Source organism: Ranitomeya imitator, chromosome 1 (genome assembly GCF_032444005.1).
Source record: "Ranitomeya imitator isolate aRanImi1 chromosome 1, aRanImi1.pri, whole genome shotgun sequence".
In the NCBI taxonomy this organism is placed as follows: Eukaryota; Metazoa; Chordata; class Amphibia; order Anura; family Dendrobatidae; genus Ranitomeya; species Ranitomeya imitator.
This window is the reverse complement of record NC_091282.1, coordinates 360879725-360892500: the sequence shown is the minus strand read 5'-3', so window position 1 is coordinate 360892500 and position 12776 is coordinate 360879725. Positions and strand designations below refer to the sequence as shown.

Below are 12776 nucleotides of genomic sequence, written 5' to 3'. Positions count from 1 at the left end.
GCTGTCAATTTGCCTCCAACACTTTTCCTTTCACTTTTCCCCATTATGTAGATAGGGGAAAAATAGTTTGGTGAATTGGAAAGTGCGGAGTTAAAATTTCACCTCACAACGTAGCCTATGATGCTCTCAGGGTCCAGACGTGTGACTGTGCAAAATTTTGTGGCTGTAGCTGCGACGCCTCCAACACTTTTCATTTCACTTTTTCCCCATTATGTAGATAGGGGCAAAATTGTTTGGTGAATTGGAAAGCGCGGGGTTAAAATTTCACCTCACAACGTAGCCTATGATGCTCTCAGGGTCCAGACGTGTGACTGTGCAAAATTTTGTTGCTGTAGCTGCGACGCTTCCAACACTTTTCCTATCACTTTTTTCCCCATTATGTAGATAGGGGCAAAATTGTTTGGTGAATTGGAACGCGCGGGGTTAAAATTTCGCCTCACAATATAGCCTATGACGCTCTCGGGGTCCAGACGTGTGACTGTGCAAAATTTTGTGGCTGTAGCTGCGACGGTGCAGATGCCAATCCCGGACATACACACACACATACACACACATTCAGCTTTATATAGTAGACTAGATTGTGGCCCGATTCTAACGCATCGGGTATTCTAGAATATGCATGTCCCCGTAGTATATGGACAATGATGATTCCAGAATTCGCGGCAGACTGTGTCCGTCGCTGATTGGTCAAGGCAACCTTTATGACATCATCGTCGCCATGGCAACCATTATGACATCTACGTCGATGCTGTGCTCGTTGCTGATTGGTCGAGGCCTGGCGGCCTCGACCAATCAGAGACGCGGGATGTCTACGTCCTTTATGACATCATCGTCACTGTGCCGGTCACTGATTGGTCGAGGCCTGGCGGCCTTTACAAAGGCAGGAACTTCCAGTAGCGGATTCTAATTGTCTGTGTGTTCAGTTGCATTCAGAGTGATTGAACATCCTGCAAACAACCATTAATTACATCATTGATAACATGACAAGCTGTAAAAGTGCATGTATTTCTACAAGTGCCATTCATACCGGATACTATATAAAACGAGATGTTTTGAAAATGTTTCCTTTTTTAAAATTTGCATATCATTAACATGTCAATAGATGCTGTGATTTTCATAATTCAAGGAATTTTCCTTCTTGGTGTTGCACTTTCAATGTGAGGAGTGTATTATTTAGTATTGCAGGAGAATGCATTGGATTAACATCTGGGGCGGACTTATCATTGGTGCAACCTGTGCGGCCGCACAGGGCCCAATAGGTGCCCATTTCTATTAAAGCAGGTACAATTTTGCATTTTTTAGAAGCTTTTGGACTGCAAAGGGCCCATATATTGTTATTGCACAGGGGCCCTTTTCTGTCTGTGTTTGCCAGTAATTTACATGCAACACTATCCAATGTCGCAGGTTGTGACAAACGGGAGACTATGTTCTGCTTTATCTGTATATAAACCTTAAATTAAGAAGTATGCAAATGGCTAGTAAGAATACTTCTAATTTACTTCTACTTTAATACTATACTATCTTCTGACTGATAACAGTTGGTTAACCATTTTTACGAAATCACCCTTTATACAGAACACATTTTTATAATGTGCAGTACCAGAATAATAATGGAGAACATCTTGTCTGTTCTTTTCTGTGAGAAGCAGTACTGGTAAGCAGCCCGACGGGAATGAGGTTTCGTGGCCAGTATCCTCTCCAGAGTTCTATTAAAAGTCATTTGCTTTATCAACGTCACTCAGCCATCCGATCGCTGGCCTGTGACATAGATAAGGGGTGGGCCAGGAACTAAGTATGAAAGAAAAATGCCATACAATGTAAAACAAATAAATGCTGGAATTTTAACATAGGCAAATAAAAAAAATTACAAAAAAAGATGTCAAGGGAAAACACATTTTTCTGTTTTTGTAATATACCTCAGGCTGCATTTGCAGGATGTTTGGAGGCTGGGAGAGGCGAGAGGCGAGTGGAAACATTCCTGTCTATGCTGTCTTAGCATGAGTTGGGCGTGAGACTTAAGGAGCATGTCTCAACTGGAGAGTGGAAGGATGGTCCAAGACCAAGGGAGGAACTCATGGGAAACGGACCAAGACAGAGATACAGAAGAACAGGGAAGCAATGGAACGAGAATCAGAAAAAAAAGGCAACTAAATGAGCAGCGTCTTATATAAACTAATGATCCACTAAAAGTGTCTTCTTAAGTGTCCTACATCTCTCGTATACATCTAACATTGTGTCAGAATGATTTACTGGGTAACAGGGAGAGAACATCTCACAGCGAAGAACTCTTGAGACCTGCGGAGACCAAGGCTACCTCATCAGGTCAGTGACTGCATGGGTTACCTTCCTGGGCATGTATGTAATCTATACGTCTAAGATGGGTACACAAACAGCTCGATAATCATAGAAAAAAAAACTATCCCAAATAATTACGGTAACTTTTACAGGTCTCTAGGGGCTATTCCACTTTCTTCGATTCAGAAACTGATATAAAATAGATATATTATTAGAAAAGCGAGAGCAAGAAAGTGTAGAATACATAAATCCTCTACAAATGTGTTAATACAGTATGAGATGCAGTGCCTCAGAGTCAAACTCATGTTAAGGCCATGGTCACACGTTCAGTATTTGGTCAGTATTTTACCTCAGTATTTGTAATCCAAAACCAGGAGTGGAACAGTCAGAGGAAAAGTATAATAGAAACATCTGCACCACTTCTGTATTTATCACCCACTCCTGGTTTTGGCTTACAGATACTGAGGTAAAATACTGACCAAATGCTGCTAGTGTGAACGTGGTCTTAGATGTAAAGTATTCCTGGATATGATAGATATTAAAATACTAACAAGCTTGAAAAATCCTATGCGCTACATAGTTTAGTATAACTGGCCGTCAGGGTCAACTAAAATAAAAAAGAATGAAATGAAAAATTATATGTAAGTGCACATTAATCATATTCTAGAAAAACCTATTCAGGCATTTTTCTTTTAAGGCTACGTTCACACGGCATATCTGAGAAAATTAGATCAATTATGCAAATAATGGAAGAAGGGGAGTGGTATAGCACAACCATCCGGTAAAATAAAATATTCTTTATTGAAGAATTATTCAAATAAAGTGGATTCATTCCAGATGCATTAAAAACGAATATGTTTCATGGCACAGAGAGTGACCTTAATCATAGTCTGATCAGAGGTTGATCAAAGTGGGAGCATAGTGTGATCCAATTCACTAGGATGAGGAGAAGATGGAGAAAAAAAATTCTCCATTCTGTCTGTCTGGAAATCAGACTGCACTCATATGTCACCTGAGAGCAGTCCCATGGTTTCCACGCACTTATTGACTTGTATGGCCAAGTGTGATTTGAATTTGGGACCAAACTCGGGCATGCAGTGATTTTTTCCTTAGTCTGGCTCTGTTGAAGGAAAAAAGTGACATTTTTAAAACCTGAAGCAGGCAAACAGCCTGAGCTTTTATTTATCCATTGATTCTTAACAATAGATGAGTGACAAACGGATGAGACGTGGATAGAAACTGAAATACAAAGTATGAGTTCGATTTATCAAAGCTTTTACTCCAGAATTCTGACATCAAATGCTTTGGGAAGTCGCACAGTTTTGGCGCAACTCAAAGTTGTGCTACCATTTTGCATTTATGGCATTTCATGCCATTTTGGCCTAGCTCCAACAATGTGGGCAGAGGTGGGGCAGGACGGAGTCAGTGGCATTCGTTATGCCACAAATCTTATTCCAGGAGGAGCCTGAGTAGGTTTCATAGTAAAGCTCACAGAGAAGAAGTAGAGATATACGTCTCTTCATGAATCGGCAGCAACTGACTCCAGCACATCTCCTCAGAAAGACCACCTTGAACAGCGCTGGTCTTGATGAAGTGAGGCCTATGTCTTTTTAGTTTCATAGATTTCACAGATTCCAATAGACTTTAATGGCTGAGTTTGATCTGCAAAACGGATAATACGCTATTCCCTGAATCTCACAGACCAGATCGGACCTATTCTTAAAACAAATGTGGGTATAGATCAATTAAACTCTAAGGGCTGTGTGCTGAATGAGAGCAAAACGGGCAGTGCATGGACGTGTCACGTGGATGTATCGTTGTAGGGGGCTGACAATATTGCTCACAAAAATTGTCATTCATATTTCCCAGAGTCATGAGTGACAAATCTTCCCAGTTCTGCAGTGACACAATTGTTAGGCTAGGTTCACATTGCGTTAGTGGGTATCTGCTAATGGAATCCGTTACATAGCGCCACTAACGCAATGTAACGGATCTGTTAGCGCACCCATTGACCGCAATGTATGTAACGCATCCCTAACGCATGCCATTTTTGGCATGCGTTAGCGATGTTCCGTTATTTTGTGATGGACCTCGAGTTTTGGGTCCGTTCTCGCTAGCGCAGATCAGGCATCTGCGCTAGCGCGATCGCTAAACGCGATCCCTTTTTGGACATTGTGTTATCGCAGTCCGTTAGTGCAGTCCGTTTAGCGCATATGCTAACACAATGTGAACCTAGCCTTAGGCTGAAGCACTACAAAAGACTGAAGATCTTCCATTCAGGACTCTGGGAAAGTTGGTTGAGTCATTTCTCTGACTTATGGAATATTCAGACATGCCATCAACATTAAAACCAGTACGTCATTGTTGTACAGCTTCTGATGATTCAGCAGTAGTCAGACAGTCGTGGATTGCTAGAGTTGCCCCGCAGGCATAGGATGTTTTTCCTGTGAGAAATGGTCTGGACAGAGATCTTGTGCCGAATATCTGCTATACTGGGAACTTGCTGTAACTTTATGCTGGAGGTGATCAAAGCAACCTAGTATCTGGTGGGGCAAATAATAGTTCAAACCTATTCATGTGAGCATAAAAAAGGTTAATAGACTGCCAATATAGGTTTTTCTGTCTGCATGTCACCTCCAAACTTCTTTAAAAGACAAGTCCAGCGATACCTTCACATGGCCAGTCCATTCCTCCATTACTGAGAAATCAATGTTTGAGTTGATATGTAAAAAAAGGCTTAAGGACTATGGTAGATCTGAAGACTTTGTCCATACAGCTCTATTCTTCAGCCAGTGCTGCTTCCTTTTACTTGACTGACAGCCTCTATGCTCTGAGACTTCCGGCAAAAGAGCAGTCGTTTAAGCAAGAAGTGGCAGTGCTGAGCGTGGAATAGAGCTGGAGTGACAGGCTTCAGATCGACTAATAGTTCTTTAGACCAATTTGCTCATCAATTCAAATGCTGATTTCTCAGTAATGCTCTGCCATCAAAATCATCATCATTCCTGAGACAGAGCGTAATTTGCAGATGATTGACATGTGCTATTTATAACTTTTACCAGCAAATTGCAGGGGTATGTGGGTAGCTATATAAACAATTTTGCAGATCATTAGTGTTTGGTAACATATTTCCTGGCTGTCAGTATGTTAGTAGGTGCTGACCGAGTCCCATTAAGTACATTGTTAGAGCATATATTACATATACTTTTAGAACATTATAAATAATATTTTGGTTTATGTGGCCATTTATGTGACCCTTAACTTTTTGAAGTACAGGCGCTCGATGCAACATGGCCGGGTCAAATATTTCCCTAAACCTTTTTGCCCTCGTCTCTGAACTTCTCTGGGTCTATGAAGCCAGAGCTGTCACTGAAATAAGGGGGAAGGATGGAGATAGAGGGAGAACAAGCAGATAGGAAGTTGTATTTAAATGATTGACCCCACCATGTCTCACTGAGTGCGATGATTTCGTTTGAACAGTCATTCTGTGCTAAACTTTTATTTATTTTTGTTGTTTAATATTTTTCAAAACTTTCCTTTTTTATTATTATTTTTAATATATCTAGTGAACTTGAACCTGCAGTCACTTGATATTGTATGCTATATTCTGCAATATCACAATAATGCAGTGTACAGTGTACCTAAAGTTCTCCTATGAAGTCCAGCCATAGACTACAGGTTGGGCTTCATAGAAGGACTACGGTAATAGGGCAGCCATGGAGACCTTCAGCAGGTCCCCCTGCAGGTAACCTACTCAGGGAAAAGAAAACTGGTGGTTGTTTTTCACCTGTGGTTTTTGTCTCGTTTTGGTATGTCATGCTCTAAATAAATCTGCTTTGTTTCGGATGCTTCATGTTACTTAGTCTTGATAGCAATTTATTAATGAGGTCATGTGTGGATTACATGTATTTTATGCTCACTTTGCTTTGCCTCACTTTGCTTTTTTTTTCTGCGACTTCCCTCATCTCATTCTAAAAAATAAAAGCAGAGGCGGCATTATTTATATATATATATATATATATATATATATATATATATATATATATATATATTTATGTATATATATATATATATATATATATATATATATATATATATATATATATAAATCCCATACACTTTGCTGGAACTGCCTTTATTATTTGGCTGCAGCAGTGATGTCACGATTACAGCACTGCAGCCACTTACCAAGCTCAGTAGCCCTGCCCGTGTAGACAGCACAAGTCGCTAAAGATCATCGGTCAAATTTGTATAGTCCATGGATATGATAGCTTTCTTTGTGAATAGCTTGGGAAATTATTTAAAAAGAATTGTTCTACATCGGTATCTGGCCTGAGGAGCCCAGCGATTGACTTCAGTGGTCATGTGCACTGTAGTCATGACATCACCCCTGTGGCATGTCAACAAAGCCCACAACAGTGGTGGAGAGGCAGCGCCAGATCTTTGGAGGGTTATTATTGGTGCATTTATTATTTTCTGTTTATGCAAGCCAGTGCTTTAATAAAAAGTATGCCTAGCAATCCCATTGAGGACTCTAGGCCCAATTCATGAAGGTGTTTGTGCCAGTTTTCTGGCATAAAATGTATTGAAGTGTCACACAATCCTCGACATTGCAGCTAAATTTTCCAATTTTTGGTGTTTTTACACCAGTCCTGGCCAGCTCCGGCTAAGTGGATGGAACTTGGGCAGAATGAGGTGAAGCATGGTCAAAATTTATGCGACTCTAGTGGCAGAAAGTATGTGAGAAATGCACTCAAGTCCCTGACTGGAGAAACATTTCTGGTGGAGGCGCTCCTAATTCACTAAGAGGTGTGCGCCTGCTAATGAATAAGGCACATCTTACTCCAGCAGTGCCTTCATTAAGACAGACATAGAACACAGCAGCCTTCAGGAATCGGGACCTACACCTATTTTTACCATACAAATATTGCAATTTGTTAAGTTGCGGGATTGATTTGTATTATATAAAGATTCTTCTTAGGTGGCTCACTTTATCAGTATTTATTTGGTCAGTATTTTACCTCAGTATTTATAAGCCAAAACCAGGAGAGGAACTATCAGGGCAAAAGCATAATAGAGACATCTGCACAACTGTATTTATCACCCACTCCTGGTTTTGGTTTATAAATACTGAGGAAAAATACTGACCAAATGCTGATAGTGGGGCAATAGCCTCAATATTAATCAGTTCACTATACAAATATACAATTCTTATTATCCCTATTTAAGGTTTTACGTAGAAGTAAAAACTGAAGTAATTTGTCTTATGGAATAAGTATTAGAATCACTTTAGTGTTAACATTTGAAATATTTCTTGTAAAGAAGATCCTGGACAGATTGTACACTCATAGTCAAGACTTATTTCTTTCTTTCCATCCCTTCTCATTTAGGTGGAGCCATTTCAAAATGAACAACTGTGTCAACAGTTATGGAAATGATACCATCATGAGTTCACAGGCTTCCCGCATCTCTGGTGCAATATTTTTGGGACTGGCTGCATCCTTGGGCTTACCTGGAAATGCCTTCATTATCTGGAGCATTTTGTGGAAACTGAAAGGCAGAGAAAAATCTGTAACCTGTATTCTCATCCTTAACTTGGCAATAGCTGATGGAACAGTTCTTCTTCTGACTCCTTTATTTATAGCATTTTTAGCCCTAAAGACCTGGATATTTGGTAGAGGTCTCTGTAAGGTGGCCTATTACGTCTGCTGCCTTAACATGTTTGCAAGTATTTTTATTATTGCGTTAATGAGCATGGACCGGTTTCTAGCTGTTTTCCGGCCTTACATGGCTCAGTCACTCCGTAAAAGGGAAGTGGTAACAAAGGTTCTCATAGCCATATGGCTACTAGCAGGGGCCTTAGCTCTTCCGGCATTTGCTTTCAGAGAGGTCATTGTAAATCAACAGATGAATGCAACTATTTGTGAGCCCTGCCACGCTAGCCACGGAGAGGCTATTTTCCACTACACCTTCGAGACACTGGTGGCATTCTTGCTTCCCTTTCCTTTGGTATGTTTTAGCTATATTGTAGTATTGTTAAAGCTGAAATCATTCCGTATTGGAAGAAGACCAAAAATTGAGAAGCTTATTGCCGCAATTTTAGTGACTTTTGCCATCCTCTGGCTTCCTTACCATGTTGTTAATGCAATTCAAGTGACTGCAAATCTGACATCAGGAAGCATGTCTGATAAACTGGCAATATTTGCTAAAAAGAGCAGAGCTGGGGCTACTGCTTTAGCCTTTTTTAGTGCCTGTGTTAACCCTCTGTTGTACGCCTTTGCAGCATCGGACCTATTTAGAGTATTTGGTGTCGGCTTTGTAGCAAAGCTTCTAGAAGGAACAGTGGCAGAAATCCAAAAAAGGGTCAGATCTCAGCGAGACCTTGTAAAAGGCCTTGTTAGGGTTGGAAGTCGGGGGGAATCGGTAGACTTGGAAGTGAAAAATGGAGTAAAATTAGGACCTTCAAATGGCGACCTTTAGCCACAGACCCACATATTGAATATATTTATATCTATTGAATATATATATATATATACACAACTTTGCCATAGAGATGAATTGTTTGTGCCAACATACCATGCTCTATGCATTGTCACTGATGTATGTATTAAGATTATTCCTTCTTGGATGTAATGTCAAGTTGGAACATCCTACAATTGTTGTTCCTCAAATCCAATAGAAAAAGCTCCATTTGTCTCCTTTTGAAATCAGAGGCACACCGAGGTACAGTATGGTCTATACAATAGATTTATAACAGCTTGGTGAAAAATAAAGCCATAATATAGACATGTGCATGGTGATTTAATGTGTCCTGCCTGTAAATACACCACATAAATTATTTTTCCACGCTATACTTGGTACATCATTGGCATATTATTTTCAGTATATGATGTTTTAATATTTTTATGTAACAACAACTATAAAATTACACTAATATAACAATCACAATTTAACCTTAGCACCACTAGAGGATTGCTAGAGGAAAGAAGAGGATTCTTTACTGTTAGGGCAGTGAGAATCTGGAATTGCTTGCCTGAGGAGGTGGTGATGGCGAACTCAGTCGAGGGGTTCAAGAGAGGCCTGGATGTCTTCCTGGAGCAGAACAATATTGTATCATACAAGTATTAGGTTCTGTAGAAGGACGTAGATCTGGGGATTTATTATGATGGAATATAGGCTGAACTGGATGGACAAATGTCTTTTTTCGGCCTTACTAACTATGTTACTATGTTACTATGTATGTTACTTAAACAGACTGTTAGCAAAAATGACTGTTCAAACCAAGCACAGGCACTAAGTAAACCCTTGGTGTGTACAAAAAGTTCAGTGTACTTTTTCACTTACTTGTTTTTCATCTATCTCCACCCTCCTCTGGCTCCTGTAAAGTCAGAGCTGTCAATGAAGAAAGGGGGCACTGCGATGGATGAGAAACATTTGTTTGGCTACACCTGTTTGGCTGCACAAAGGCTGCACTAAGAGCATGTACTTGGTTTGAGCAGTCATTTTATGCTGACAGATGCCTTTTAAGTTAAAATAATAAAAAAGACGTTGACATAAACCACTTTTATCCCCTTCCCGACATGCACAGTACATGTACGGTGCCGCAATTGCGCTGGTTTATGCTGAGCATCAAGGCAATAGGGTACGGGTATCAGCTCTATGTGAGAACTGACACCATGCAGCAATGCCCACCATCAGTGCTAGCACCAATCTTGGACATTTAACCCCTCTGATGCCGCTATCAATAGTGAGTGTCCTCCCTATCTGCTCCCATCAGCAAAACGCGATGTGATCGCTTTGTGCTGATGGAAAAAAAAAACTATGCTTCATCATCATACAGACAAACAAAAGTGCAATAAAACGCGATCAAAAAGACAGATGTAAATAAAAATAGTACCCCTGAAAATGTCATCTTATCTCGCAAAAAACAAGCTGCCATAACATTCCATCTGTGTAAAAATTAAAAAGTTATGGCTCTGAAAATAAGGCAATTCAAAAAAAATTATTTTTTAATAATATAGTTTTTATTGTGTAAAAGCCCCAAAACATAAAAAAAAACTATACTATTAGGGCATTCCTGTAATCGTACTGTGCCAATGAATAAAGCTGCTTTATCAATTTTACCACAAACAGAATGGTATAAAAAAACAAAAACAATTTGTGAATTGCTAGATTTTGTTCATTTTACCTCCCAAATATCTCAAAAGAAAGCGATCAAAAAATGACGTGCCCAAAAATGGTACCAATAAAAATGTCAACTTGTCCAGCCAAAAAAAAGCCATCACATGACTGTCTGCCAAAATATGGAAAAATTATCGCTCTCAAAACATGAGAATGCAAAAACTAGTAGTTCCCAATAAAAAGCATTGGTTACTGTGTGACAGCAGCCAAACATGAAAAAATCTGGTATCAGAATAAAGTTGACTAATCACTTATACTGCATGAGGAAAGGCATAAAAAAATAAATACAACTAATTCTTCACCTGCTGTTGATTTTTCATTCTGCCTCCCAAAGATCGCAGTAAGGACCTGCGCTCCCACAATGTCCGTCTTTTTAGATGAGAATAAAAGCACAATCGATCACAGTTTTGTGAAAAGAAGGACAACGCTGAACAGAGGCCAGCTTCAACTCAATCCAGAAAAAAAAAAAACAATCCCCACTCAATTCCGCCATTTGTTAATGGAAATATAGGGGGTTTCCATATTACTGGTACCACAAAGTCTCTGGAAAATAAAAATGGCTACTCACCCGCTAAAAGAAATTCAGCAAATTCTGCACTCTGAAATCCAAATGCCCCCCCTCCTTTCTGAGCTCCCAGTGTGTATAAACCATATTTAGCGCCCACATGTTTGGCATTTTTGCAGTGATGAGAGCCCACCTAATTTACGTGTGTGTGTCTCCATAAGTGTGAGCTGGGCATAATGTACTGGTCACTATACCGTACTGGTCACTAGTAGTGATGAGAAAGTGTGCTCGTTATTAGAGTTTTCCGAGCATGCTCAGGTGTTTTCCGAGTATTTCAGCGTGCTCGTAGATTATGTTTGTGTCCCCACAGCTGCATGATTTGTGGCTGCTAGACAGCCTGAATACATGTGGGGATTCCCTAACAAACAGGCAATCCCTGCATGGGCTCGGGTTGTCTAAAAGCTGCAAATCATGCAGCTGCGGGATACAAACATAATCTCCGAGCACACCCAAGATACTCGGAGACCACCCAAGCATGCTCGGAAAACTCGAGTAACGAACACACTCATCACTAGTCACTACAACTGCAGTTTATAAGTTTTTCTTAGCAACATCCACCTCTGTTTGTTTCTGGAAAACACCCATGGAGTCAAATAATGTGCAGACATTGCAGAACATTAGATATCCATGGTTACAGTCTCTGAGATAGTGCCAGTTAGTTAGCTAGTTGCTTGTGGTCATAACCATGGATACATGATGTTCAACAATGCTTGCACATGAGGACAGAGACATAGTGAATCAGAAAAACTATACTACATATCTAATTGGAGGTATCTGCTAATATTATTATTATTATTATTATTATTATTATTAATATACCTACTAAATATTGGGATAGGCTCTTGGAGATGGGAATACTCCTTTAAATTAATATCCTGCTGTAATTCATTTTTTCAGTTAATATGTTGAGAATGATATGACCTAAAGAGCTAAAACCTGGTCTAAAATCTTATGAAGTGCCTGATTTACGTATTTGGCAAATTTGATGGAGATTGTTCCAACTGTTTGGCTGTAAATTAATATTTACTTTGGTATTCCATTTTTTAATGAATATGTTGAGAACAGTAAGTTATAAGCAGCTGATGCCTGGTAAAAAAAGGTTCCAAAATTCCTGATTTAAGCATATGGTTCATTTGTTGCTGATTGGGTCAGTCATTTGGCCACAAATTAATGTTTACTTTTGTTTGTTGTTTTGGTGAATATGTATAGGACTGTAGGTCCTAAGAACTGAGCCAGTTCTACAATCTTTTGACGCACTTGGTTTACATGTGTGCTAATTTTTGTGTGAATTGGTCCAGTCGTATGGCCATGCCAAAAGACCAGACAGCAGAGAAAATAAATCTATTTGCGCATGTATATATAGAAAGATAAATATATCATAATTGGTCCTGATGTCATGTAGCCATTGAAGCTGAGGCTTACTGATAAACCAGTACATCTATGTTTCTAGTCTGAATGTAATGTAACTTAACATGAAAACAACAATAAATGTACAGAATTAACATATTAATAAAAATTTGTCCATTTCAGTGTTCATTTTATATCTATGTACAAGTGCTTCTCACTAAATTAAAATATCATCAAAAAGTTAATTAATGACTTTTGGGTTTTCATTGGCTGTAAGCCATAATCATCAACATTAACAGAAATATTCACTTGAAGTACAGTAGATCACTCTGTTTGTAATAACTATATAATATGAGTTTCACTTTTTGTATTGAAGAACTGAAATAAATTA

The 12776-nt window shown here is 39.3% G+C and overlaps 1 protein-coding gene across 2 annotated transcripts; it reads left to right on the top strand.

The window, feature by feature from the left end:
* Positions 1–2060: 2060 nt before the first annotated feature.
* On the top strand, positions 2061–12554 carry LOC138672771 (leukotriene B4 receptor 2-like). 2 transcript variants are annotated; one of them, XM_069761117.1, is made up of 2 exons: positions 2061–2189; positions 7683–12554. In XM_069761117.1, exon 2 carries the CDS (start codon positions 7699–7701, stop codon positions 8770–8772), a length of 1074 nt encoding a protein of 357 aa, XP_069617218.1. In that variant the 5' UTR covers positions 2061–2189; positions 7683–7698; the 3' UTR covers positions 8773–12554. The 2 variants fall into 2 exon arrangements, with proteins under 2 accessions (XP_069617218.1, XP_069617226.1); XM_069761125.1 differs by having other exon boundaries at positions 2061–2322.
* The last annotated feature ends 222 nt before the right edge of the window (positions 12555–12776 follow it).

Bases quoted from the DNA above. Each gene is read 5' to 3' on its own strand.
- LOC138672771 (XM_069761117.1), top strand. From the start codon at position 7,699: ATGAACAACTGTGTCAACAGTTATGGAAATGATACCATCATGAGTTCA.